A 24,436-nucleotide genomic window follows, 5' to 3' on the forward strand; every position below is an offset into this window, starting at 1 on the left:
TACAGAATACTCCACTACCAGCAGCAGAATACACATTCCTCTCAGGTGCACAGAATATTGCACAGGATGAAACATGTTAAGGCATAAAACAAGCCTCAATAAATTTATAAGGACTGAAATCATGAAAATTATGTTCTCTTAACATGAGGGAATGAAATTAGAAATCAATAATAGCAGGAAATTTGAAAAATTCACAAATATGTGAAAATTAAATAATGCATTCCAAATAACCAGTGGATCAAAAAGGCAATCACAAAGGAAGTTAGAGCAAAATTGGAATTAGGACAACTTGACCCCTGAGAGCTCCAGGAACTAGCGTTTATCCAGAGCACAGTTTACAAAATACCATCCCTGGAAGAAATAATCCCCAGGAATCCCCGCTGGTAGGGGTCAAGGAGCAGAGGCCTTGATGAAGTGAACTTCAACCCCCACTTCCTCAATTCAAGACCTGAGTCTGACAAGGACGTTTCTTCTCATTTTGATCGTGAGGTTTTCAAGGCAGGACCCCAATATTGGGCCCAGACACCCCCAATAAAGTGCCACCTGTTCACTCCTGTCAATCAGCCAATTAGAGGTTGACTTCCTCCCTCACTGCTGATGACTCTCACTAACCCCATCATGGAAATGGTGTGGCAGCTCCAGCTTCCACAGGCCCTGCCTACTGTGTAGGGTGGAGGTGGGACTGGGGGGCATGTACAGACGCCAAGTGAAGGCATTGGGCTCTGGGAGGAAAGGGGGTTGGATTAGGTGTCTGTTATTATTCTTTGCTGCAATACAGAGTGAGTGTCTCTGAAATCCTAATTGCAAATATCCCCTTGCACCCTGGGTTCCTTTTTTGATGATGGTGGTGGTGTGATAATGTGTATGTGTGTATGTGTTTCACATGAGCTTATTCAGCTCTAGAAATAAAAGGATTTCAAGAATTTTCTTTATTTAGGTATAAAAAAATACAGTACGTCCCATGCACCAGTGTGGCCAATATATAGTTATTATCACTAGAGCAGTTAACTACAATGATAGGAAAAAGAAGGTTATAGGAATTTGTTCATCCAACTAAAAAATCTGAATTAAAATTGTTAACCTAAATAGCAACTCACTTATTATGCAAAAACCTTTATTCTATATGTTTGTGAGAGCTAGAAATATGTAAGTATTATTAGTAAAATATATATATACATATATATATATATATGTATATATATATATAGTAGTTATTGGTTTAAAAAAAAAGTCAAGTGTTATCTACAGTCTCCTGAAGTGTGAGGGCCCTTGCCCTGAGGGGAACCTCAGTCCATGACCAAGAGTGAATTGGAGAGTTTGCCTCCTTTCCTGCCCTCTCCCGTTGAGTGATGCCACTTCCCCAGGGTGTGTTTGCAGTGGAATGTTCCAGATTTGGCTGAAAGTGGGAGATGCACAGATGACCACAGGGCATGGGCAAGGCAGGGTGTGCCCGAGGGATGAGGCCTTGCCAGGGTTTCCTGAGATGTGGCAACAAACGAGGTGCGTAAAGGCAAATGACACAGTTCTTTTGTGCAGTCATGTTTGGGTTTGGACTTTGACCAGAGTTGCTGAGGGTCACATCTTGAGGGCCTTCAAGTCAAGAGATAAGGAGTAGATGGAGAAAGAGAGAGAGAGAGAAAGAGCGTGAAGGAGTGACTGGGCAAGGAAGATAAGGGGAGAGGTCTTCTGCTCTGGGGAACATCTGCTCCACTTCCCAGGCAAAACTGATGGGGTGTCGATGAGACTCAAATTGGGGTCACAGCTACTCCAGGCCCTCTCCCGAGGGTGTGGGTGTGCAGGTGGCCCTCAGCATATGATCTGTCACACTTGGTCTCCACTGTCCCTCCAGGATGGATTCACAGTTGCTTCAAAGTTCAACAAGCCGTTTTCCTGACTTTGGTTGAATTTTCAGTGCTCAGTACAGCAGTTACAGGTGTAGTAGCCAGCGAGGTCACCTCAGGACCCAAGTTTGGTAGCTGTCAAGGGACCCACTCATCCTTCTTGACAGACCTGGGGAGAGGCTGGGAGTGGTGGGGACTTGGGAGAGCATGACGAAGTTGAAGCAGGGCTGGCATGATGGATGGTTCCAGTCTCTGGTGGGACTGGGCTGCAGAGACTCTTGCCCCACAGGCCATGCCCTTTGCTCCAGGCAGACAGGCACCAGGATCTCACCAACCTTACCGGGGGGAGGGGGGGGGGTTGGGGAAGATCTCCCCTTGGCTTTTGAACCATAAGCTGCTTTAAGGAGCCACAGCAAGTCTTTGAGTAGGACCCGTGGTCCCAGGTGACAGGGTTATGGATGTCCAAGCCGAGACAGAACACCAGCCTGGATCTTCCAGAGTTTAGGGGGTAGCTATCACTTGAAGTATGTTCCTGGACATTTCAGGGACCTGGAGTTTGCTACCCGAGGTGGTGAAATCTCTGGGACCCACGAGGAAGGGCTGCTGGGCTAGGGTGTCAGTGCTACAATTTGCGGGCTCAGTGCCTGTTGTCCGACTGGCCCGCGCTGCAGAGGTTTGGGTCCCCAGACCTGGAGGCCCACATCTCCCTAGTACACCAGCTCCACCTGGGGGTCTGAGCGGTACAGCTCCGCCAGCATCTTGAACCTGGGGCCCCAGTCGTTGAGGAAGTCGTAATCGACGTCCGAGTCGGATGAATCGGTGCCCAGAGAGCTGAGGGACTCGGCGATGGACTCGGAGCCCTCGTAGCCGTAGATGTGCAGCGTGTCGTAGGGCGGGCCTGCGCCGTCGTGGTCGGCCTCGTCCTTCTTCACCTCGATCATGGCGGCCATCTCCCCCGGCCCGCCGTGCACCGCGCCGTGCCGCGGAGGCTTCTGCACCTGCGCGTAGACGGACGGCCGCGCCTCCAGCGTGGGCCGCGGGGGCTTGGCCCCGCCCTGCCGCACCGAGTTGAGCACCGACACGTCGTAGCTGGTGGTGTCCATCTCGCCTCCGCCCTCCTCGTCATAGGTGACCAGCTGCTCGTGGATCTCGGGCACGCTCTTGCCGTGGGCGCGGGCCTGCTTCCGGAGCCGCCGCCGCAGGAAGATGAGGAGGGTGATCACTGCAGCGAGCCAGAGCTAGTCAGACCCGGCCCACCTGGCCCTGTGGGGCTCACCTGCGTCCTCCCCTCCTCCCTGGAAATTCCCGGGCCAGCCCAGCATCCCAGCGACACCTGGGCCAAGGCGGAGGTTGGTTTGGTCTAGACACCTTGTGGGTACCCGCCCGGCCCTCCCCTCCCCCCCGCAACCTCCGCCCTCCGTGGGTCACAGTCGTGCCTCCCACCCCCTTGGGACAGACCCTCCTTCCCTGGGGATTTGGTCCTGACTGGCTGTCATAGCCACTGGTGGAGATGGGGGAAGAGGAACAGAGTGGGACTCCCTTAAGTTCATTCTCTCCTGCCAGTCTCAACCCCATCTACCTACGTCCACATTTCCTGTCTCCCCCTACCACTGTGGCAAATCCTTCTATGTTGTGTGCAAAGGTGGGGAGGCCAGAGGTTGGAGAAGAAATGGGGAAGGGAATGGAGTTGAAATTCGGAGTGCGGAGATTCCGAACCATTGTTTTGTTGATGGCCGTGCTGCTGCTGCTGCTGGATAACGGTGGTGCTGGCAGGCATGCTGCCCATGGCTCTCACGGCAGCTGTTGTTGGACACCTATTGGATATGTGCTGGCTCCATACTGGACACGTTCTCGTGTTATTTCACTCAGGGCAGGTATTATTCTCCCCATTTTACCCTTAAGCAAACTGACCTCAGGGAGGCTGAGTGGCTTGCCTGGGGTCCCGTGGTTGGGCAGTGGTGTAGATATTGACCCTGCTCAGAGCTCTGAGGGGTGTGACTGTGAGAGTCACCAACCCCTGAGGATAGGTGGTCCATGTGGCACAGAGAGCTCCTAAAATTAGGCCAGAGCATCCCCCAGACTCTGTCCTTCTGGCCTTGAGTTACTTAACAAACTGTTACATATGTAAGAGAAGCTGGGACACCCTGTCTGAGCTCTAGTTTCCTTGTCTATAAGATGAAAGTGATGACTTTCCTGCTTTGTTTATATTTGGCAAGGTAGTTGTGAGATTAAGTGTATTCTACGTGTGGTGGTGATGTCATTGTCATTATTATTACTAATTATTATTAAAAGGGGTTCTGAGTCTAGACTCTTTGCCAGAGAAGCCTCAGGAAGGTGGCACACCCAGGGGGCCTCTAAGGAGAGCCACTGGCAGGAAGAGCCTGGAGGAGATAACGTGGGAACCCCACCTCACCCCCAGGGCCTATCATTTCAGTGACAGGGAGATCTCTAACTTTCCTCTAGAGGGCCGGCCCCTGCCCCATCTCAGGGCTGGTGCAGGAGAATGTATTCCACTGGGAGGAACCCCCCACCGTCAACTGAGGGGAACTGGTGGATAAACTCTTGCTGACAGTGCCCCGCTGCTTCTCCATCCCCAGTGACAGGGAGTGCCAGTGACCCTCACTAGTAACTTGCGAGACAATGCTTCCTTCATCAGCTGCCTCCCTTCCCTGTTTCACTCCCCTCTCTTCCTTCTAGGGCTTCCTGGGAGCACTTCCCAAATAAACCACTTGTATGCCAGTCCTTGTCCCAGGGTCTGCTTCCTGAGTAACCCAAACCAAGGCAAGGCCTAAAATGATCCTAAAATTTCTGAGGCCCAAACAAGAAAAAAAAAAAAAAAAAGTATCAAGCCTGGAGGAATCCTAAAAAAGGAAAGGAAGCCACTAGCGGCTATCTAAGCTGGAATTTTTTAAATTTTCTATTTTTTTCCTCCCAAAGAGGATTTTTTTTTCAAAATAGGTTTCATGGAAATAAATGCCTAGAACAGTGCCTAGAATGCTGTAAGTGCTCAAAACGTATAAATTGAATGAACGAATGAATGGATGTCATATATGAGGTATTTTAAAGTAAGTGAAAGGCCTTGAACTCTCCCTTTCCCCCCACATCTACCCCCACCTTTTGGCATCCAGGGAGCTAGAGCTTTTATTCCTCTGTCCTGCTACGGAACCCTGAGGCCCAGGGTGGGATATGGGCTGGAAGCAGGCTTGCGCCTGAATCCCCGGTCTCTTCCTCCTCCTGTGAAGCGTTCCCCACCATCGTTCCCTCCCCCATCTTAGGCACTGACCTGTGATGGTGAGGATGCAGAGGAAGATGGCTACCAGCGCCTGGATGCTGACACCTGCTTGGGCAGCCATCTCCTCACAGTAGGTGAACTCGCCATGCTCATTGCACTTGCAGACAGTCACGACCAGTGTGCTGGTGCCTGTGAGGCTCGGCCTCCCGTTGTCTGAGATGAGCACAGGCAGATAGTGGACCTTGGCACGCTCCCGGTCAAACTGTCCGTACTTGACTGTGATGTTGGCCGTGTTATCTGGAAATACCGGGGCTGCAGAGTCAGGCTCTGGCTTCCAGAGTGCCTGTCCCCTTGTGCACACTGATGATGTGGCTTGCCTCCTCCAGGGGACCCTCCACGACTGCACCAGCCCATGTGCAGTCTGCTTCTCTGCCGTTTGTATCCCCTGCCTCATGTTTCAGCCATTTGAGTGCAGGTCTGTTCCTCCAGAGAGGGGATATTTTGGGCAGCTGCCTTGACATAGCCTTTAAGAATGGCCTGCCCAGGGGGCGCCTGGGTGGCTCAGTTGGTTAAGCATCTGACTTTGGCTCAGGTCACGAACTCACAGTTTGTGAGTTTGAGCCCCGCATCAGGCTCTGTGTTGACAGCTTGGAGCCTGCTTCGAGTTCTGTGTCTCCCTCTCTCTCTGCCCCTCCCATGCTCATGCTCTGTCTCTCTCTGTGTCTCAGAAATAAATAAATGTTAAAAAAGAATTAAAAAAAGAAAAGAATGGCTTGGCCAAAATGTAAAGTCCTTGCCTTCTGTTTCTGTGGGCAACTGATACGTCTGACCCCCACCTCCTCTTTCCTAACCCTACTGCAATAACAGGTGGTTCTCTTTTGGCTCAATTAATGCATTTTTGCAAGCTTTGACAATGGGGAAAAATAAAGTTTTTCAAAGTCTTTCAGCACTGGGCTAACTTTGAAGGCTGTTTCTGCTATTCCTGAAAATCCATTAGAAAGTGAAAACAATGCACATGTTCCCTGGGGCACCAAAGGAATGATGACACCGTAACTGAGGATGTCCTAGGCAGGCTGGAACTGCACATACGCTTTGGCCCAAATATTGGCTGCCCCTCCCAGCTCCGGTCAGTGGTTCCATGTACTGAAGAATCCCCCAGGGAGCTTTTTAAACAGATTTTCAGAGCCCTGTTCCCCCTTCGCTGCCATTTTCCTACCCCTCCCCCCATCTCCCACACCCACATTTCATTATCAGACGCCAGATAATCTGCCTTTTGTAGGCTTCTGGGAGGTTATGATGCTGGTGGCCAGAGGGTCTAGGGATTCCCTGCTCCAGGATTTATCTAGCCCTGCAGGGTCAGCTCCCTCAGGAAGCTGACTCCCTTTGGGTCAGCTCCCAAAGCAAAGGGGTCTGTCTTTTAGATTTCAAATGAAAGCTGATTACATTTTGCTATTAAGTAACCACGTCTATTATAATTAAAAATAATAGCTATATGGCCATTGATACTTTGAGAGAAATTAGAGCTTTCTCACTACATTCACTTAATATCATAACAGGACATTCATGCTATAAGTGAATCTGGCACCAGCAGGCTTCCCTCCTGGTTGTACATGGGGTGTCTTTGGGGTGGCACTTAAGTTTTCTATCCCAATGCAGACCCCCTCTGAGGTGGGATTGAGGTGGAGATGGGGGGTGGGGTGACAAGTATTTTTGCCACATTGCTTACTACTAAAGACAGCTGAACGTTTGAATGGTTTGTAATTGACCGTCAACACATCGTGGCCACCTTTTCTCTAAGAATGGCTCCTTAAGGTTGAGTCTGTGGCTGATCCCCCTGGGTCTGCCTTCCGCCTTCAGGGACCCTGACCTTCCTCACAGGTGGCACTGGCTCTTCGATACAGGAATGAATCCTCATCCGCCACAGTTTTGCCATCAGAGAAAGGCAGGAACGCTACTCTGTGCTGGGTGAAGGATTGCTCTATTAGACCCAAGAGGGATTTTCTGTTTTCCTCAGGAAGCCACTGAGGCCACGGAAGCATGCCTACTTTTGCCTGGAATTCAGTCAGCTCAGCATCGTCACTCTTGTAAGCGTATGCTCATCAGAAGCTCTGACTGGCACTGCTGATATCACAGACTTTGGGCTGTGAGGAGTGGACCAGATCCTGTCCTGGGGCCACCTGGTGGTAAGTAGTCATTGTAGCTGAAATAAGACAAAGTTCACTGTATTCTTGGCATTTGGATTTCACGTTTCCAGTTTTGACTCTTTGGTAGTGACCTCAGAATTCATAGAGAATTTGCAGCTGTGCTGAGCATAGAGATCCAGTGTGGGAAGGACTCCACTGGCTAGATCGTGAACTGAGCAAGCGTCTGCACCCCATATCTATTCTATATTCCTTGCTGACCTGAGCATCTTATGGAGAATGTGGACTTGGCAGTTTGGCCAGATTAGCTCTGATCATTGCACAGCCCCGTAAGGAGTTGTACAAAATATCCTGTAACTCGAAGACCCCAGTGAGGGCTTGCCCCCACTTGGTTGGCTTGGTTCTTGACCCTGGTGCTTCAAGACTCAAATAACTGTGCCCCTGCCCTTGCCAGTAGCCAAGCTGACTACTTTGATGCATACCGTGATTATCTGTCAGGGTGAAGTTGCTGTCCTCAGTGCTCAGAGAGAATTTGAATTTCACATCTCGTGGCGTTATGTCCTTATCTATTGCCGAGATTTGCACGACCAGCTGGAATGTGGAAAATGGGGGATAGTCAGTGGTGGTGTTGGGGAGGCTGGGGGATCAGTGATGGTGACTTTGGTATCAGATCTGACCATGGCTGCATCTTTTCTGCAACACTAACCTAAATAGTCTCCACAAAGCCACCCTTTGGACCAACCTCCCCACCAGTGTATTCTTCATACGTTCTCCCTGAGCCTCAGTTTCTCCGTCTATAAAGTGGGGATAACATCACCTTTCCTCAAGGCTGTTGTGCAGGTTACATTAAGCTCAGTGAAATGCCAGCTGACCGTGGGTGGGAGGTGCTGCCTCTCAGCCCATCTTCAGTGAGCGTGCCTCGCCCTCCCAGCTGAGCCGGACTCACCTTGCCCTGGGCAGCATTCTCACACACTCTGGGCTCATAGGGCTGGGCGAACTCTGGAGCGTTGTCATTTTCATCCATAACTTCAATGTGGACTTGAACAATGGATTCTTTGCCTGTGGAGTACCCTGCAGGGAGAAAGGGCTCCTGACTGCCATTGACTCAGATTGATGCCAGTCCCAGGGGTAGAAAGTATGTGGATGGGGAGTCCTGGAGGGGTGCCCTTTTTGCAGGAAGAGGGGTCTATGGACCTCTGGAAGAGAGGCCAGGGTTGGTGTTCTGGATGAAAGGGCTGGGAGAGGAAGGGAAGGGCGTCAAGCTTCATGCACAGGGATTTTTACTAAACAGTTACTTGTAAGAATCAAGAAGGTAAACAATGCAAGCAAATTAAAGAAAGTTTTAATTAAATTAAATTAAACAAATATAATTTATTTAAATAAATAAAATTAATTTATTACAAAATACTTAAAAGGTAAACAACCTAAGTGAGTTGGGGTTAACATATTAAACCACTTTCAAAGAATGGAACATGTGGCTATTTACAATGCCCATGTAAATTACATTTAAAAATGTAATAAAGATATTTTAGTATTATATGAAAATGGCTGTGAAATAAGGCTAAGTGAAAATGCAGGATATGTTTTTTATATAAATATTATGGTCTCACTTACATGAAAATATGTATAGAGAAAAAAAAGACCAGAGAAAGTACACTGAAGTGTCAACAGTAATTATCTCTGTATGGTGGGGTTATAGGGGAATGATTTTCTTCTTTTCAGTTTTTCCCATATTTAAAACATTTTTTAACGTTTATTTATTTTTTAAGGGAGAGAGAGGCAGAATGCGAGCGGTGGGGTGGGGGGTGCAGAGAGAGAGGGAGACACAGAATCCAAAGCAGGCTCTAGGCTCTGAACTGTCAGCATAGAGCCTGACATGGGGCTTGAACTCACCGACTGCGAGATCATGACCTGAGCCGAAGTCAGACGCTTAACTGACTGAGCCATCCAGGTGCCCCATCCCATATTTTAAAATGAACAACAAACCATTACTTTAACGTTTAAAAATGTGCGAATGAGATTAGATGGGGAAGAAAGGGGTAAAGACTGATCTGGAAAACCTGCAAGAGTCCATCACAGTTGGAGCTTGTGTGCCATGGCAGGGGTGATGACCAAGTCTGGGAAGCCCAGAAGGAGGCAGGGGACACTCTAGGGTAGCACCAGTGGGGCCTTGGTCAAGTCACCGCCCCCGCCCAGGCCCTGGTGGTTTCCTGGGTAAGGCGAGGATATTAATCTATCTCCTGGAGCTGTGATTTTTCTCATGTAAGTAAAGGATATAAAATCCCAACACTTGGGGTGGCTGGGTGGCTCAGTTGGTTGAGCTTCCAACTTCGGCTCAGGTCATGACCTCACGGTCTGTGAATTCGATCCCCGTGTCGGGCTCTATGCTGACAGCTCAGAGCCTGGACCCTGCTTCAGATTCTGTGTCTCCCTCTCTCTCTGACCTTCCCCCATCCATTCTCTGTCTCTCTCTGTCTCAAAAATAAAATAAAACATTAAAAAAAAATTTTAAATCCCAACACTTGCCTTTCCCTCTGGCAAAAGTTACACTAATCTGGAGAACCTAATAATCTTGAAGTTGGAAGCTGCTTCAGATTTTGAATTCAACCCACTGACTGGCATATAAATTGTCCCCCTCCTTTCCCCCCAAACAGTCTTTTCCAAACATCCATGATAATAAGAATCATGTGGTACTTGTTCGATACACATTCCTTGGCCCCATTTCTGGATCACTGCACCAGTGATCCTCTAGGAAAGGCTCTGTGTTTAAAAGGTGCCTTAGGTGATTCTCATCACAGGGACATCTAGCAGGCTCTTTTATGACAGTGCTTCTTCAGCTGTAATGTGCAAGAGGTTCTGATTCGGTCTGGGGGTTGCCCAAGATTCTACCCTTCCAACCAGGTTGCTGGTGATGTGGGTGCTGCTGGTCCATCCACACCTTGGGGATAGAGGCTCTATAGTATCCCAGCCAAGTAGTGCTTCAGCGGGAGCTTATGATACCCCCAGAGCCCCAAAATGACAGATTATGCCTGTTTTGAAGGAATGAGGGAAAGGAGAAAAGCCCAGGTCCCCTAGCATCTGGGACCACTCACCGCTGGAATCCAGTTCTTTGGCCTCCACTGTCAGGTTATACCAGGGGTAGACTTCTCTGTCCAGCTCTTTCTCATTGTAAATGTCCCCTTGTTTGGTTATTCGGAAGAACTGGCCCTTGTCACTGGTCGTGCGGATGGAGTATCTGCCAGGGGAGAGAAATTCATGACTTTCTGTTGTTCTTTGCTGGGGAGACCCCTCATGGTCTAACCCTTGTGTCCTCTCCATCCTCCTCTCACTGCTCATCTCATTGTGTTCTACCACCTAGAGGGAATCAGGGAGGTGAGATAACCCCTTTGATTTTGGCAGTGCTGCCCTGACTGGGCTGGAGGTGGTGCCTCGAGACTCCATCAGTGGCACCTGAGAGCTGTGGCAGGAGGAGTTTTAATCAGGTGCACCAGAGCTGGGGTTGGTTTTTGTCATTAATGAAAAGGTGGTTGGGCAAGAGCCAGGAAGAAGTAAAAAAAAGGAGCTGGAATAGATAGGAAATGATTGAAAAGAAATTAAATTTATGAAGTAAAAAATTGAAAAGTTCTTCCAGAAGTCAATAAAAAGGTATGAAGAAATGAGATATATATATATGAGATATATAGTATATATCTGCTACTACTTAGGAAAATTCTAGAACAAATAGAATAGAAGTCATAACAAAAGATATAATAAGAGAAAACATTCCTGATCTAAAGAAAGACACAAGTCTAAGATTAAAAGATTAAAAGAGGTCATTAATATGAGGCATAATTTCTAAAAGAGATCAATGTTTATGTATATCCTGATGACACTTTTGAATTTTAAGGCTATATGAAGGAACTAAACAGAGTTCAGACTGAAAAATATGTTCTTGTGAAGAAAATCAGACTTATCTCAGATATCCCCACAAAATTAAATTCTAGAACACATTGACAGTATTTTTAAAGGAAGTGTCTATAGACTGAAAATTATAGGAGCATATCTGGTATTATTAACATAAGGCAAAAGAACTAAGGTATTTGTAAGTATACAAGAACTCAGGTAGTATATCATACACAGAAATAGGGTCTTGAAAAATTTTTATGAAAACTTAATTTCATCTAACTAAGAAATGTCTCAATAGAAAATAAAAGCCTGATGGGGTACCCGGGTAGCTCAGTCAGTTAAGTGTCTGACTCTTGATTTTGGCTCAGGTCATGATCTCATGGTTTGTGGGTTTGAGCCTTGTATCAGTCTCTGTGCTGACAGTGCTGAGCCTGCTTGAGATTCTCTTTTTCCCTCTCTCTCTGCTAATCCCCGCCGTCCCCCACCAAAAAAAGCCTGCTTTCAGAAGAATTAAATGAAATTATTGATTTCTTTATGGTACATAGGAAAGCAATCATGTGTGCATGTGTGTGTGTGTGTGTGTGTGTGTGTGTGTGTGTGTGTGTGAGAGAGAGAGAGAGAGAGAGAGAGAGAGAGAGAGATTTCAAAGTAGAAAATGTCCAGGAAAACACTTTTAATTTTACATGTAGAAGTAAGTTTCACTGGGAGAAGTAAAAATGGATGTTCACATTCCAATCTCTAGGAGAAAAAAAAGGAAAAAAAAAAAAAGACTCTAGCATATATGGGAGGAAAGGAAAAAGCCATTAAGTTTGAGAAATGAGAAATGTGTAACAAGGTTTAAAACAGGAAGCTCAAACCTATCATTTTTTAAAACTGTTTATTTATTTTTGAGAGAGTATGTGAGTGGGGGGGGGGGGCAGAGAGAGAGGGAGACACAGAGTCTGAAGCAGGCTCCAGGCTCTGAGCTCTCAGCACAGAGCCCGATGTGGGGTTTGAACCCAGGAACCACAAGGTAATGGCCGGAGCCAAAGTCAGGTGATTAACCAACTGAGCCACCCACGCGTCCCCAAACCTATGATTTTTGATGACAAATATAAATAAGTTAAACCCAAAGCATCTCAGTTTAGATTAAAAAGCAAAGCCAATTACATTCTAATTTTGAGAGACAACTTAATGCCAAGTGAAAAGCAGAAGTTAGAAAAGTTAAAAGTAAAGGTTGGAAGACTTCTATCAGGCAAAGACTAATATGAAAACAGGACTGGCAAACTTAACATCAGGCAACGTGGAACCGAAGGCAAAGTATTTAGCAGAACAAGTTGGGTAATTTCATAAGGATAAAAGCTATAAGTTGTAATGAAGGTAAAATAGTTATGAACCTTTATAAACAGAAAAATTGAAATATATAAAGCAAAATCTTAAATATTCTAGAAAAAATGGATGCAAATACAGTTGCATTATATCACAGAGCAAGTTAAAGCAAAAACAAAAAATACTCTACCACTTGTAAATGAAAAGAAAAAAATCAAATCAATCTCTTAAATAAATTCTTGGATCAGAGTGCCTGGGTGGCTCAGTCGGTTCAGTGTCCAGCTCTTGATCTTGGCTCAGGTCATGATCTCACAGGTTTGTGAGTTTGAGCCCCACATTGGGCTATGCACTGTCAGTGCAGAGCCTACTTGAGATTCTCTCTCTCTCTCTCTCTCTCTCTCTTTCTCTCTCTCTCTCTTTCTCTGTCCCTCCCCTGCTTGTGCTCTCCCTCTCTCTCAGAATAAATAAATACACTTAAAAAAAATAAATTCTTGGCTCAATAAAGAAATAAAAACTATCATTATAGCTTATTTAGAATAGTGTGGCTATGAAAACAGTAGTCCCAAAACTTGTGCAGTGTGGCCCAAATCTCCATTTTTGGGGACATATTTTTTTACCTTAGTAAGAAGACCTGATTTCTTAGAAACATTAATTCTCCCAAAATCAATATAGAACAATTCTCCTTAGAATTCCAATGTTTTTGGGGTGCCTGGGTGGCTCAGTCGGTTAAGTGTCTGATTTTGGCTCAGGTCATGATCTCACTGTTTGTGGGTTCAAGCTCCATGTCAGGCTCTGTCTCATGACAGCTCAGAGCCTGGAGTCTGCTTCAGATTCTGTGTCTCCCTCTCTCTCTGCTCCTCCCCCACTCACACTGTCTGTCTCTCTCTCTCTCAAAAATAAATAAACATTAAAACAATTAAAAAAAAAAGAATTCCAATGTTTTTTAAACAACAGATAAATTAATTTTATAGTTCATGTGAAAGAGTGAATGTTTGAGAACACATAAAAGTTACAGGAAGTAAAAAAGCAATGAGGGAGGGACTTGGCTTGTATCTACTAGGTTTTTGTAAAGCTGCTACAATAAAACAGAATGGCTTTGCCACAGAACAGTGGCTAGAACAGAGGATTCAGAAATGGGTTCAGGTGTATAACAAAGGTGGGAAAGTGATGACTTATTTAATAAATGGTGCTGCCACAATTGGCTAGCCCTCTGGAATAAAATGAGATTGTGTTAAAATCAAATGTTACATGGCTCTAGAATGCATGGGTTAGAACCATATTTTTGGTCCCAGAGGGTAGAGGCTGGGAGTCTAGTGGAGATGAAGAACAGGTGGTGATGAAATGGGCATGGTATGACCCCCAAAAATTTGAAAACAATCAAAACCCCCGAACAAAGAGACAGGCAGACAGACAGACAGGCAACCATCAAATCTATTGTAAACGTAAGTGGATGTTTGTGTGGGCATGAAGAAGAGGGGTGACGGAACAGCATCAAGCCACAAACATGAGTGTTACCTGGAAGTGGGGGTTACTGATGTTTTCTTTGCAGATCTTTGTGTTGTTTTACTGTGTGAAATGAACACTTTTTCCTTTTTGGTTTTGGGAAGACAAACTTCATAAAACATGTTCACAGATGTCATCTAGTTGGTTACCCTCTTGACCATCAGATCTGCCTAGATGGACCTGTGAGAGCCAGTTATTCCAAAGAATAGCCCCTCCAAGGTAGCACAGCCAGCGGACAGCTCTGATGGCCAGGATTGAGCTGGGCAGAGGTGCCTGGGCAAGACAGGGTCCCGCCTGGTCATGGGGGTCAGTGGAAGAGCTTGGGCTTCTAGTCCTGCCTCTGTCACGTCCCGTGTGTGTGCCAGGAGAAGCCATTCTCCCCATCTGGGCCCTATTGTCAATCCTGCAGGTGCCAGGATCATTGTGATCATCATTTTCCTTACACCCTCTACCCCCTTACCCAATGCTCCGCCGAGCTGCGTCAGGGTCTTTGGCCCTCACTGAGCCAATCAGAGGTTTCTTCTGGTTCTCCCACAGCTGGAAGTGGTAGAAGGGCTGCTGGAAGCTGGGGGGCTCATCCACATCTGTGACGTTGATGATGACTCGGGCAGTTTTTCTGGTGGAGGCGCTGCTTAGGTGGTGGAGGTTGATGGTGGGATCCGTGGCCTCGATGGTGAAGATGTATTGCTGAATGTATTCATAGTCCAGGGGCTGTGGAAGGGAAAAGTGCAGTGAACGCCTGCTCTGAGCCAAGTACGTGACATGTGGTCTTCACGGCAACCTTGCAAGGTTGCACTGGGATGACACCAGTTTCACGGATGGGGGAAGTGATGTTTCCATGGTCATCAAGAGAGTGGCTAGGGCTCTCTGTCTGTCCTCAGCTTCCCTCCACTGCATCTCGACAACCTTAGGGCACCCCCAGCCCTAACTCTGTGACTGGCCCTGTTCTGAGCATTGAGGCCACACAGTGGGCGAGCCACAGTCCTGCTCTCTAGGAGATCACAACTACTAGTTCTAGCCACAGGTCCTTAAGTATGTGCCTTTCCTTTGTGGTTTTGCTCAAGATGCTTCTCCTGCCTTTGCCCACTTCACAATCCCTACTCAAGAGGCCAAATGTCTTCTCAGAACCCATCTTGCCTCCCTGACACAGGTAATTGCTTCTTGCGTGGGTTGCTGTAGCACTTACATGCGGCTACCCTGTTCATCTATGCTTGTCTGCCCCGCTCTCTGACAGCTTTGGTGCCGTGGAGGCCATGGGACTCACCTAGGTGCCTCTGGTCCCCAGTGTGGGGGCCGGACCGGGGATAGCCTCAGGAGAGTTCTCCTGCAGGAATGGCCCAGCTCAGGCAGAGGGGTTCTAGAATGTCCCATTTGAGGTGGGTCATCCCTGGTCCAGGGCCCCCAGTCCTCTGCATGACCATTCTAGAGGCATTTTATGTCTCTTGCCTCCTCTTCCAGATTCAGTTGGCCTGACTGCTCTGTCTGTATGCAGCAGCCACTGCCAGTAGCCGCTCCCACCCCCACCCCTGTAGTACTCCCTGCTTCCTTACATGCTGTGGCTGTCTGCTCCAAGCGCCTGTATCACTACCAGGGCTCTACTTTGGTGGGTGCCCAGGGCAGGCCAGAAAGTGTGAGAGTGAACGCCCTCTGGGGCCCTCACACGACCCTGCAGCTCCCTCACTCTCAGCCCCTGCAACTCTGAGGCATATTTCACACTGTGCCCTGGGTGTTACCAGTGGGACTGTGCCCCACTTGCCTGCACTATTAACCTGACAGTTAAGGAACCTGTATCATTCCCTTTTTTTTTTTTTAAAGCTTATTTATTTATTCTGAGAGAGAGAACGAATAGGGGAGGGACAGAGAGGAGAGCAAAAGTGAGAGTGAGAATCCCAAGCAGGCTCTGCACTGCGAGTGTAGAGCCCCATGTGGGGCTTGATCTCATGAGTGATGAGATCATGACCTGAGCAGAAATTAAGAGTCAGGTGCTCAACCAACTGAGCCATCCAGGCACCCCTGTATTCTTTTTCTTATGTGTCACTGCTCCTGAGACTTCCTGGGATCACTTCCCAAGTAAATTATTTACACTCAAATCCTTGCTTTAAGGTCTGCTTCTGGGATAACTCAGCCTAAGGCACTGACCCTTCTCTCCTGGCTTCCCTTTCCCAGCTCCAGGGTCACAAGCTCATGAGCACGTGGCCAGCTCTAAGCTGACCCAGAATGTGCACCTTCAATGGCTTCTGACCTTGGAGCAGCCCCTGGGTGAGTCCTGAAAATGCCAGGAGCCCTAAGCCCCACATGTGATGTCGTTGCTGCATGCCTACAAACCTTCATGGGCTTGATGATTCCCTCGTTGTGGTTGGGGTCCGTCTCGATGGTGAAGGTGTCCCTGTATTCGCCTTGCACGATGCTGTACTTGGTCATCCGGTTCTGGGGCTCATCTGGGTCCTCAACAAACAGAGAGCCCAAGGAGCTGCCCACACGGATGTCTTCAGGCACCGCAAATGTGTACTTGGCTGATGCAAATAAGGCGCCCCCGAGGGCATTGGATTAATGAGATAGACAAGGTGATTGTCCCTCATGCTATCCTAATGCATTTTTATACAGGAAATCAGCATGACAAAATAATAATAATAATAATAATAATAATAATAATAATAATAACAACAATAGTAGTAGTAGTAATACCACCACAGGAATTTTGGGTCTCAAGGCAAAGAGATTCTGCTCCATCTATCCTTCCATCCCTCCGTCCATTTAACAAATAGTTATTGAACACCTACTGTATGCTGGGTCTTTTGCTAGGGAACCTATGATTTGACAAGAGAGACAAGTCCTGTTGTGAGGGAGCTTCTGCCACATAGAGTGAGGCCACTGTCATTGGGATGGCTGAGCCTCTGAATTACACCTCAGCATCAGAGGGTACAAGTGATGAACCGTCTGACTTTCCTTCCCACCCTTAACCGAGGCGTGTGAAAAACTCTTGTCAGACATTTTTTTGTGGGGAGAGAATCAGTCTGTGTGTGGGCTCAGGGCTCAGCCTCAGCTCTGGATATGGAACTTTGCTGTATCCCTGTTCACCAGCTCACAGGGATTTTCTAGCTAGGGCCTGGATTTTTCCAAGCCCATAGAAACTGGGTGAAACTGTTCCTATCTGGTAGTGGGACTCTGGGCAAAGTGGTGGCACACAGCAGGGAGTGCGATTTCCCTGTGGCCTGTGAAGGCACCATGGCAGGTGGTATTTGGAAAGCCTTGGGAATGTGTGCAGGGATGGGGAGAAGACCCCCTCCTTGCACCAAAATGACTTTTCTGGGCTTTAGGGAGAGGTAGAGGAACTCTGGGCTTCTCCACAAGATCCCCCAGGCCACTGAGTCTGGAGTATCCCAACCCCCATCCTCCCCAGGGCCCTGGAAGAGGAGCTCACTTTGGGTGAAGATGGGGAAATTGTCATTGACGTCCTGCAGAGTGACCAGCACCGTGGCTGTGCCTGAGTCCCCTCGGAGTCCCTGGGCATCTCGTGCTTCCACCACGATCTCATACTTGGCCTGCGTCTCTCGGTCCAAGTTTTTGGTTGTAGTGAAAATGAGTCCTGCAAAAAGTGTCCAGCAGGAGCCATGTTACTTGGAGGGCTTTTAGAACATACTGGTGCCTGGGCCCTATCCAGAGTTAACGTAAAAGCTGATGCAAATAAGGTGACTTAACATGTGACTTAAAGGCTCCCCAGGTGATTCCACTGTGCAGCCAGAGCTGAGAACCACCGGCCAGCCACCACCCACCTTCACACCCTGCACTGCTAGACCAAAGCTGCCCAAACGGTTTGGTCCAAGATTGGTCCTGGCTGCTGGGAGCATGGTGTTGAGAAAGAGTGCAAGGCCACATCCGGGCTCAGCGTGGAGAGAGTGCTGTGACTCATTAGCGATGCCTACCTTGGCACATCATTGGTTGTGGTGGTACCTGTATTTTGCACCTGCCACCCCCTGAAAGACAGTGTGTCCCAGGTCTGACCACCTGGACTTCTGTCTTGCTCCCCAGACTCTGTCCTTACAGTTTTTGTGAAGTCACACTGAGTGGATAATTACTGCGGGCCATGTATTCTCTATACATTATGTAATTCAAACTTCACAGCTGCTATGCAAAACGAACATACATTTTCCTGTTTTCAGGGTGAGAGAACTAAGGCTCGCAGAGGCTAGTTGACTTGCCTCAGGTTGTTAGAGGGAGTGAGTAGCAGAACTGGGTTTGGAGACTAGATCTGTCCGACTCTACACCCAGAGCTGCTAACCAGCATTCTCTTCTGCCTCTTGGGTCACTGCTTGGGTCCTGATTTTGTTCCCTGGACTGGAGTCCATGTCTTGGCAGCTGTCTGCTTCCTTCTCCCCTCGCCAGCCACCTTGTTTTCATATGTATAAGAACCATTTCCACGGGATCGTGTGGTTGGATGGTAGCTGACACCTGTCAGACTGGACTTCCCTCAGTGCCTGCACCTTGAATATCTGTCCCTACCCGGCTCCAAGCCAGCGCCTGCCCAAGAGGGTTAGTGACACACACCAGAACCATCAATAGCAAAATATTCTTCTCCCTTCAGGATTTGGTACATGACACTGGCGTGGTCTGCCACGGTGGGGTCATCTGCATCAACGGCTGTCACACGGATGACTGAGGTCCCTGAGGAGAGAGAATCCAGGGTTACTGCCTTGTGACTGTCGGCCCTGTGCCCCATTTCCAGATGAAGACAGATGGGGCTCAGGCTGTTCCCTCAACCCACTTTCCTTAGGCCCTGGGGGAGAAAAGACTGCTTTGTTTTCTGAGGAGCCTGCAAGGGGGCAAAGTGCTGAAGGTTCAGCCTGGTCATCTTGGAAAGAGGTAAAGAGAACAGGTGGTTTTTAGTCACAGGAGAAGTGAGGCAGGAGGCAGAAGGCTAGGGTCATGAGGAGAGAGAGAGAGGAGAGGAAAGGGCTGCTTCTTCCTTCTTCTGGAAGATGAGAACAAAAGAATGGGAAGGTGCCCCACAGGGGTGAGTGTCACATCTCTGTTTCTGTTGAACTCTGGGACCCCCATCCCCATACTTAACAGAGAGGTCTGTTAAGATCTCCCAGGTTCTTAGCCAGGAACCCTGGACCAAGGGGTGGGGAAGGGAATCCTTTTTCTGTTACCTCCTAGAGGCTGGGGGTAGAATTGAGGAAGTAGTAATTTCAAGAAGCCTGGGGTTCAGGCTGGTGTCACATCTTGGGGTGAGGGCTCTAGTCTCCTCCCTCCACTCCTGCATGGGTCCTAGAGAGGAGTCTTTTTGCTGTGGTGGCAGAGTTGGTATTCTTCGTGTGCAAAGGCACTCTTAGAGTGCCAGTCCTGAGTCAGAGAAGTGGGTGGGGTTTGCTCCGAAGAATAATGAGAACATTATTATGTATATGTTTCTGATGGTTAGTGCTCAGTCCATGATCAGGGTCAGGGCTTAGTCCATGATGAGCATCAGGGCTCAGTCCATGATTGGGGTCAGAACTCAGTCCATGATGAGGATCAGGATTCAGTCCATGACTGGGGTCAGGGCTTAGTCTATGACTAAGTCAGGGCTTGGTGTGGGGCCAGGTCAGAGTTTAGTCTTTAGGGATCAGAGTTTCTTTCAAGCGCCCTGAACTCACTGAATCCTGATCCCCGACAGTGAAGCTGCTGATAGGAGAGGCACCTTCAGGCTGGAGATGAGCAGGGGAGGAGTGAGAGGGACAAGCAGGGCACATACCCACGGCTGACATCTCTGGCACAGAGGCGTTGAACAACCGGTGCGTGAACACAGGCCAGTTGTCATTCACATCATGAACTTTGATGGTGAAGCTGGAAGGAGACTCTAAGTCATTATTGGTGTCCTTGTCTACCACGAGGGCAGTAAGGTGGTACTCTGGGATCTTCTCCCTGTCCAGCCTCTCAAAGGCATACACGTCCCCTGAGTCCTCATTGACCCGGAAGACCTTGCCGGCAGACTCTCCTCTGAGCAGGTACTTGGCGTTCTTGCGGTTCACACTTGATTTGATCTAGGAAAGAAGAGGTGCCATGAGCTGCGGATGGGCAGGGGTGGCTGTGTGCGTGTGTGAATGTGTGCACACACATGTGAGCGTGCAAGCGTGTAGGTTATGTCGGTGTGTATGTACATGTGTGTGTGTGTATGTGCACTTACGTGCGGTGCTGGCCAGGGGTCCTGAACGCGACACTGCAGTTTTTACAGGAATCTCTGACTGGTCATTAGCACGTTGTTCTCAGCCAGGTTGCTGCGAACACCACACCAATATGACTTGCTCGGCGCACTGCCCTAATATGCCTCCACCACTGCTTGGGACATTGTAGGTGCTTATAAAACGTTTTTTTTGTGTGTGAAGGAGTGTACTTGGTGCCAGTGGAAGGCAAGGGGCATTTTGCCCCTGGGAAGTCTCTTAACCTCTCTGAGTTGTGGTAACCTCATCTGTAAAATGGAGATAATATTGCTTTGGATGTTGAGCTGCTCTCATGAGCAGAACGGCGCTTCGGAAAGTGAATTCCAGGACACGCTAGTCTCTTCTGCTGCTCCACATGAAAATCGGGTCCCAGGGAACTGGGAGTTGGCTTCCACTGGCTTGGATCTCTAGAACCAACTTACATATTTAGGGATGTTTGTGAGCTGTTTGTTAAACACAGCCATTATTAAAAATCCAATTATGTAAACTTATAAATTAAATGAATTCTATAAAAAACAGAGGTAGCATACCCAAAATTCATTGCTTCCTCGTTATCATACTGCATTTTTCTGTGTTCTTGAGGTTATGTTTACTATGTTGAATGATGGAAATACCACACAGTGCTGGGTTAATGCATATCTTTTCACAACGCTGCCTTCATTGACATCAAATTGGGAGCTTAAAACAGGCACGGTGAAAGTATTTACACCATGGAAATGAGCAAATGCTATGAATCAGGAGTTTTTCTCCTGGAGAACAGGTTGATAAATATTTATCAGCACACCACTGGTTCTGGTCAATTTAGTTTTGGAATGACACGTAAAATGTTCTCTTCTTGGAGATTTATAGTGTATAGTCCTGTAGAAAAAAACTCTAATGAGCTTTAACTCAGGATTTCCCATGCTTTTTAGACCACTGACCCCATTTTCTTTGTAACACATACTATTAGTGCCCTAAGGAACAAGATTTAGAAAAAGATTTGGAAACTAATATACATAAAGCAGCTTGCACAGGCTATTATGATAGATCCATGTTAAAAGATATTAGGTTAAAAGTGCTGAACATTTCATTTATAGAATCTTAGAAGCAGAGACTCTTAGGAACTTCAGAGAATCATATTTCATGCAGTGGTACTCTCACAGATGGTTAGAATGTTCAAAAAATGTAGTTCAATTCAATTAAAAATATATAAATTGGACACCTATAAGGTGCCAAGCAGCACCCTGGAAGCACAGAGGTAACCCAGACCCCATTCTTGCTCTCAGGGCTTGGGCCCAAGCCCCAGAAGCTGAGACTCTTAGGATGGGCAGTATTTATGGGTTCAGGGATAAGAGCCTTGAGTGAAGGTATCCGATGAGGAGAATCAAGAGAGAGCGGGTCTCAAGACAGGAGAGGGAGCAGCAAGAAGGGTGTGGTCAAATCCCGTGAGTCTGGGGGTGCCTGGGTGGCTCAGTCAGTTCAGTATCTGACTCTTGATTTCAACTCATGATCTCATGGTTCATGGGTTTGAGCCCTGCGTTGGGCTCTGTGCTGACAGCGAGGAGCCTGCTTGGGATTCTCTGTCTCCCTCTCTCTCTGCCCCTCCCCTGCTTGCTGTCTATCTCTCTCTCTCTCAAAAATAAATAAATAAACATTAAAAAAAATCCCATGAGTCTGGAAAACATCCCTAGGGTTTAGCAGTAGTGTAGACATTGGAGCCCTTGGTGGGAGCAGCATCCGGGCCGGGGTGGGGAGTAGGGTGAGAAGCCAGATGACAGAGCTTGGAGAACAGGCCACAAGGTGAGGAAGTAGAGACAAGGAGTGAGGACCCTCTGCCTTGGGTGGAGCAGAGGTGTGGTGTGCAGGGGCCAGGTGGTTTCATAAGGAGTTCCCAGGACCCATGGGCCAGGATGTATGACGAATAGTGGGTCAGGAGGTGAGAAGCAAATGCCCGAGCTCTGCAGCCTGCGGTGTGGGGGGACAGTGGGGGTTTAAGGAGAAGGGACAGTCTGGGACTCTGTGTGAGTCGCTCAGGGTTAGATGGTAGTTCCAAACTTGGTTCTGGGTGGGTGTGTTAGGACCCACATGGGCAAGGGTAGTGATGGGGACCAATGGAGCTTTGATCTATTGTATTGGAATTCTGTATACGATTCCATTTGAGTATAAGCTCCTTCCCTCCAACTTACATTTTTTAGAATAGTTTTAGATTTATAGACAAATTGAGAAGATAGTACCGAGAGTTCTCATATATCTTGTCCCAGTTTCCACTGTTATCACCATCTTATGTTAATGTTATGTTAGTATGGTGCCTTTATTACAATTAGTGGACCAATTAGTAGTCACTGGGGGCCATAGTTCATACCGATGTCCTCAGTGTTTGCTTCATTTCCTTCTTCTGCTCTTGGAGCCTGGCCAGGACACCATATTACATCTAGTCACCACGTTTCTTTGGCTCCTCTTGGCTGTCACAGTTTCTCAGACTTTCAATGTTTCTCAGACTTGATGACCTTGGCCATTTTGACAAGTACTGGTCAGGTATTTTGTAGGATGCTTCTCTACTGAAATTTGTCTGATCAGACTGAGATTATAGGTTTTGGGGAGCAGTGTTTTTTTAAATTATCACTATATTTGGGCATAACGTCTTAATGCCGCAAACCATAGTGACCCATATTTGTGGATTCAAAAGGCTACAAGGGCTCCCTCCCATTGTCCAACCAGTCTGTAAACAAAGGCTCCGGACTGTGGCCTTGATAAACAGGGATTTCCTTCCCTCAGATTACGTCTTTGGGAGTGAGGAGGTAATCCTTGGAGCCCTGTCCTTGGCTCTCCCCAGCACTCTGTTCCTTCTCGGGGTGGGGACTGCGTGTAGCTCCTCTGTCCCCTGGCCCCATGCCAGTTGCAAAGTAAATGCTGTTGGCAGATGATGGCAGGCCTGACGCTCTTCCTGCTGCTCGAAGACCCTTGGGAGAGCCCTCTAAAGGTTTCCGTGTCGGGGCTGCGCACGATGCAGGTGGCCTCTGCTTTCTGCTGACTCTTCCTGACTCACCCTGCAGATTTTTCTCGGGGCCGGCCCTTCTCATCAGTGGCTGATTCATGGCACAGTTATCCCATTGGGAAAGATGTAGGTGGATTGACGACATTTTCCTCTCTGACACAGTTCACATTTGTGTTGGGAGTCAGGAACCCTATGCCTTCCTAGGACTAGGTTCTCCTCGGGCTCTGTCCTGGTCTCCCTGTGTGACCCTGGTCAAACATCTTTCTCTCTGAGCAGCCATAGTGAGGCATTTAAAGTTCCCAGCCATTCTAGGGAGCCAGAGGAGCCTGTGGGCACAGTCGGTTGTGGGCAGTCTGTGAGTGGAGATTCCCCAGCTGGCCCTGCCCCCAGCTGCTGTGGCTTTTCTGGTGCCAAGGCCAGGCTGCACCCTCCCCCATCAAAGGGTATTTCCAGCCTGTTTCTCTGTGACCAGAGGGATCCCCCAACCCTACTTTTTGTGGGGTTCTTTGTCTGACGTATGCTGCCCCTATAGATTAGGGCCAGGAAGTAAACACTTCCAGCTTTGTGGGTCATGTGGTGTTTGTCGCAGCTGTTCAACTCTGCCATCAGAGCAGCTTTGGCGATTTGTTGTACATGGCCTTGCCTCTGGTTCCAGTGAAACTTTACAAAACCAGGCAGTGAACTGGTTCTGCCAGTTTTGCTTTTAGACCATGAGCTCCACAAAGGTAGGGACCCTGTCTGTCTTTGCCCACTGCTGTCTTTCCCATGCTTGACACCATGCTTCCTCTTACTGGCACATTGATGTATTTTTTTCTTTAGTGGATCACGTTCAGATTCCAAGAAACTGACACGGTGAGAATTTATACACCTGTAAGGAGTTTTTCTCCCTGTCAAAAACTCTCAAAATACCTGGGCCAGCTGTCTGCCACTGTGTGTGGAACTCCTCCAGCAGAGCCACTGGTTTGAATCAGAATGGATGGATTTGACATCAGTAGTACTTTGACCCAGTAAGACCGTTCAGTGGCCACTCACATTAGCTCCAAGCCCTAGAACATTGGCTGGAGATGAACAGGTTTTGAAGGGGGAGGAAGTGTGGGTTAGAGCCTTAGGTGCTGCCTTGGAGGGCAGGCTTGGGTCAGGCACCATGTTATGGGTGTCCTAGAATCTGAGGACTTGTGTAGAGTGACAGGGAGCCAGGGAGGGATAGTCGGAGAGAAGGGGGTTTTTCGGGTTTAAAGAGCTAGACCAGGCTGGCAACCTGCGGCCTGGATGATGAATTCTGTCACCAGCACATTTTTGTAGAAGGCTTCTCAGGGCTTCCGGACTTTCCGATGGGAGAATTTAATGGCAGTCTT

At 48.0% G+C, this 24,436-nt stretch overlaps 1 protein-coding gene and 1 long non-coding RNA gene across 4 annotated transcripts in view; one reads left to right on the top strand and one right to left on the bottom strand.

Annotated features, from left to right (window-relative positions):
* The first annotated feature begins 770 nt into the window (after positions 1-770).
* Positions 771-24,436, top strand: part of LOC113604322 (uncharacterized) — a 732,424-nt gene continuing 708,758 nt past the window's right edge. The window contains exons 1-2 of one of the 2 annotated variants that reach the window (XR_008293730.1): positions 771-3,190; positions 7,088-7,256. This is a non-coding gene — a long non-coding RNA (uncharacterized LOC113604322). The remainder of the gene's footprint in view (positions 3,191-7,087; positions 7,257-24,436) is intronic. The other variant, XR_003426185.2, reaches the window with a different exon arrangement.
* Positions 907-24,436, bottom strand: part of CDH5 (cadherin 5) — a 33,897-nt gene continuing 10,367 nt past the window's right edge. For both annotated transcript variants that reach the window (XM_027075903.2, XM_053210833.1), the window contains 10 exons: positions 19,642-19,930; positions 18,456-18,572; positions 17,332-17,496; positions 16,236-16,423; positions 14,371-14,621; positions 10,307-10,449; positions 8,161-8,285; positions 7,697-7,805; positions 5,125-5,370; positions 907-3,063 (listed from right to left, as the gene is read on the bottom strand). In XM_027075903.2, the coding sequence (XP_026931704.1) occupies positions 2,549-3,063; positions 5,125-5,370; positions 7,697-7,805; positions 8,161-8,285; positions 10,307-10,449; positions 14,371-14,621; positions 16,236-16,423; positions 17,332-17,496; positions 18,456-18,572; positions 19,642-19,930 (2,148 nt within the window). In that variant the 3' untranslated portion in view covers positions 907-2,548. The remainder of the gene's footprint in view (positions 3,064-5,124; positions 5,371-7,696; positions 7,806-8,160; positions 8,286-10,306; positions 10,450-14,370; positions 14,622-16,235; positions 16,424-17,331; positions 17,497-18,455; positions 18,573-19,641; positions 19,931-24,436) is intronic.

The sequence above is a fragment of the Acinonyx jubatus genome, chromosome E2 (genome assembly GCF_027475565.1).
Source record: "Acinonyx jubatus isolate Ajub_Pintada_27869175 chromosome E2, VMU_Ajub_asm_v1.0, whole genome shotgun sequence".
Taxonomy (NCBI): Eukaryota; Metazoa; Chordata; class Mammalia; order Carnivora; family Felidae; genus Acinonyx; species Acinonyx jubatus.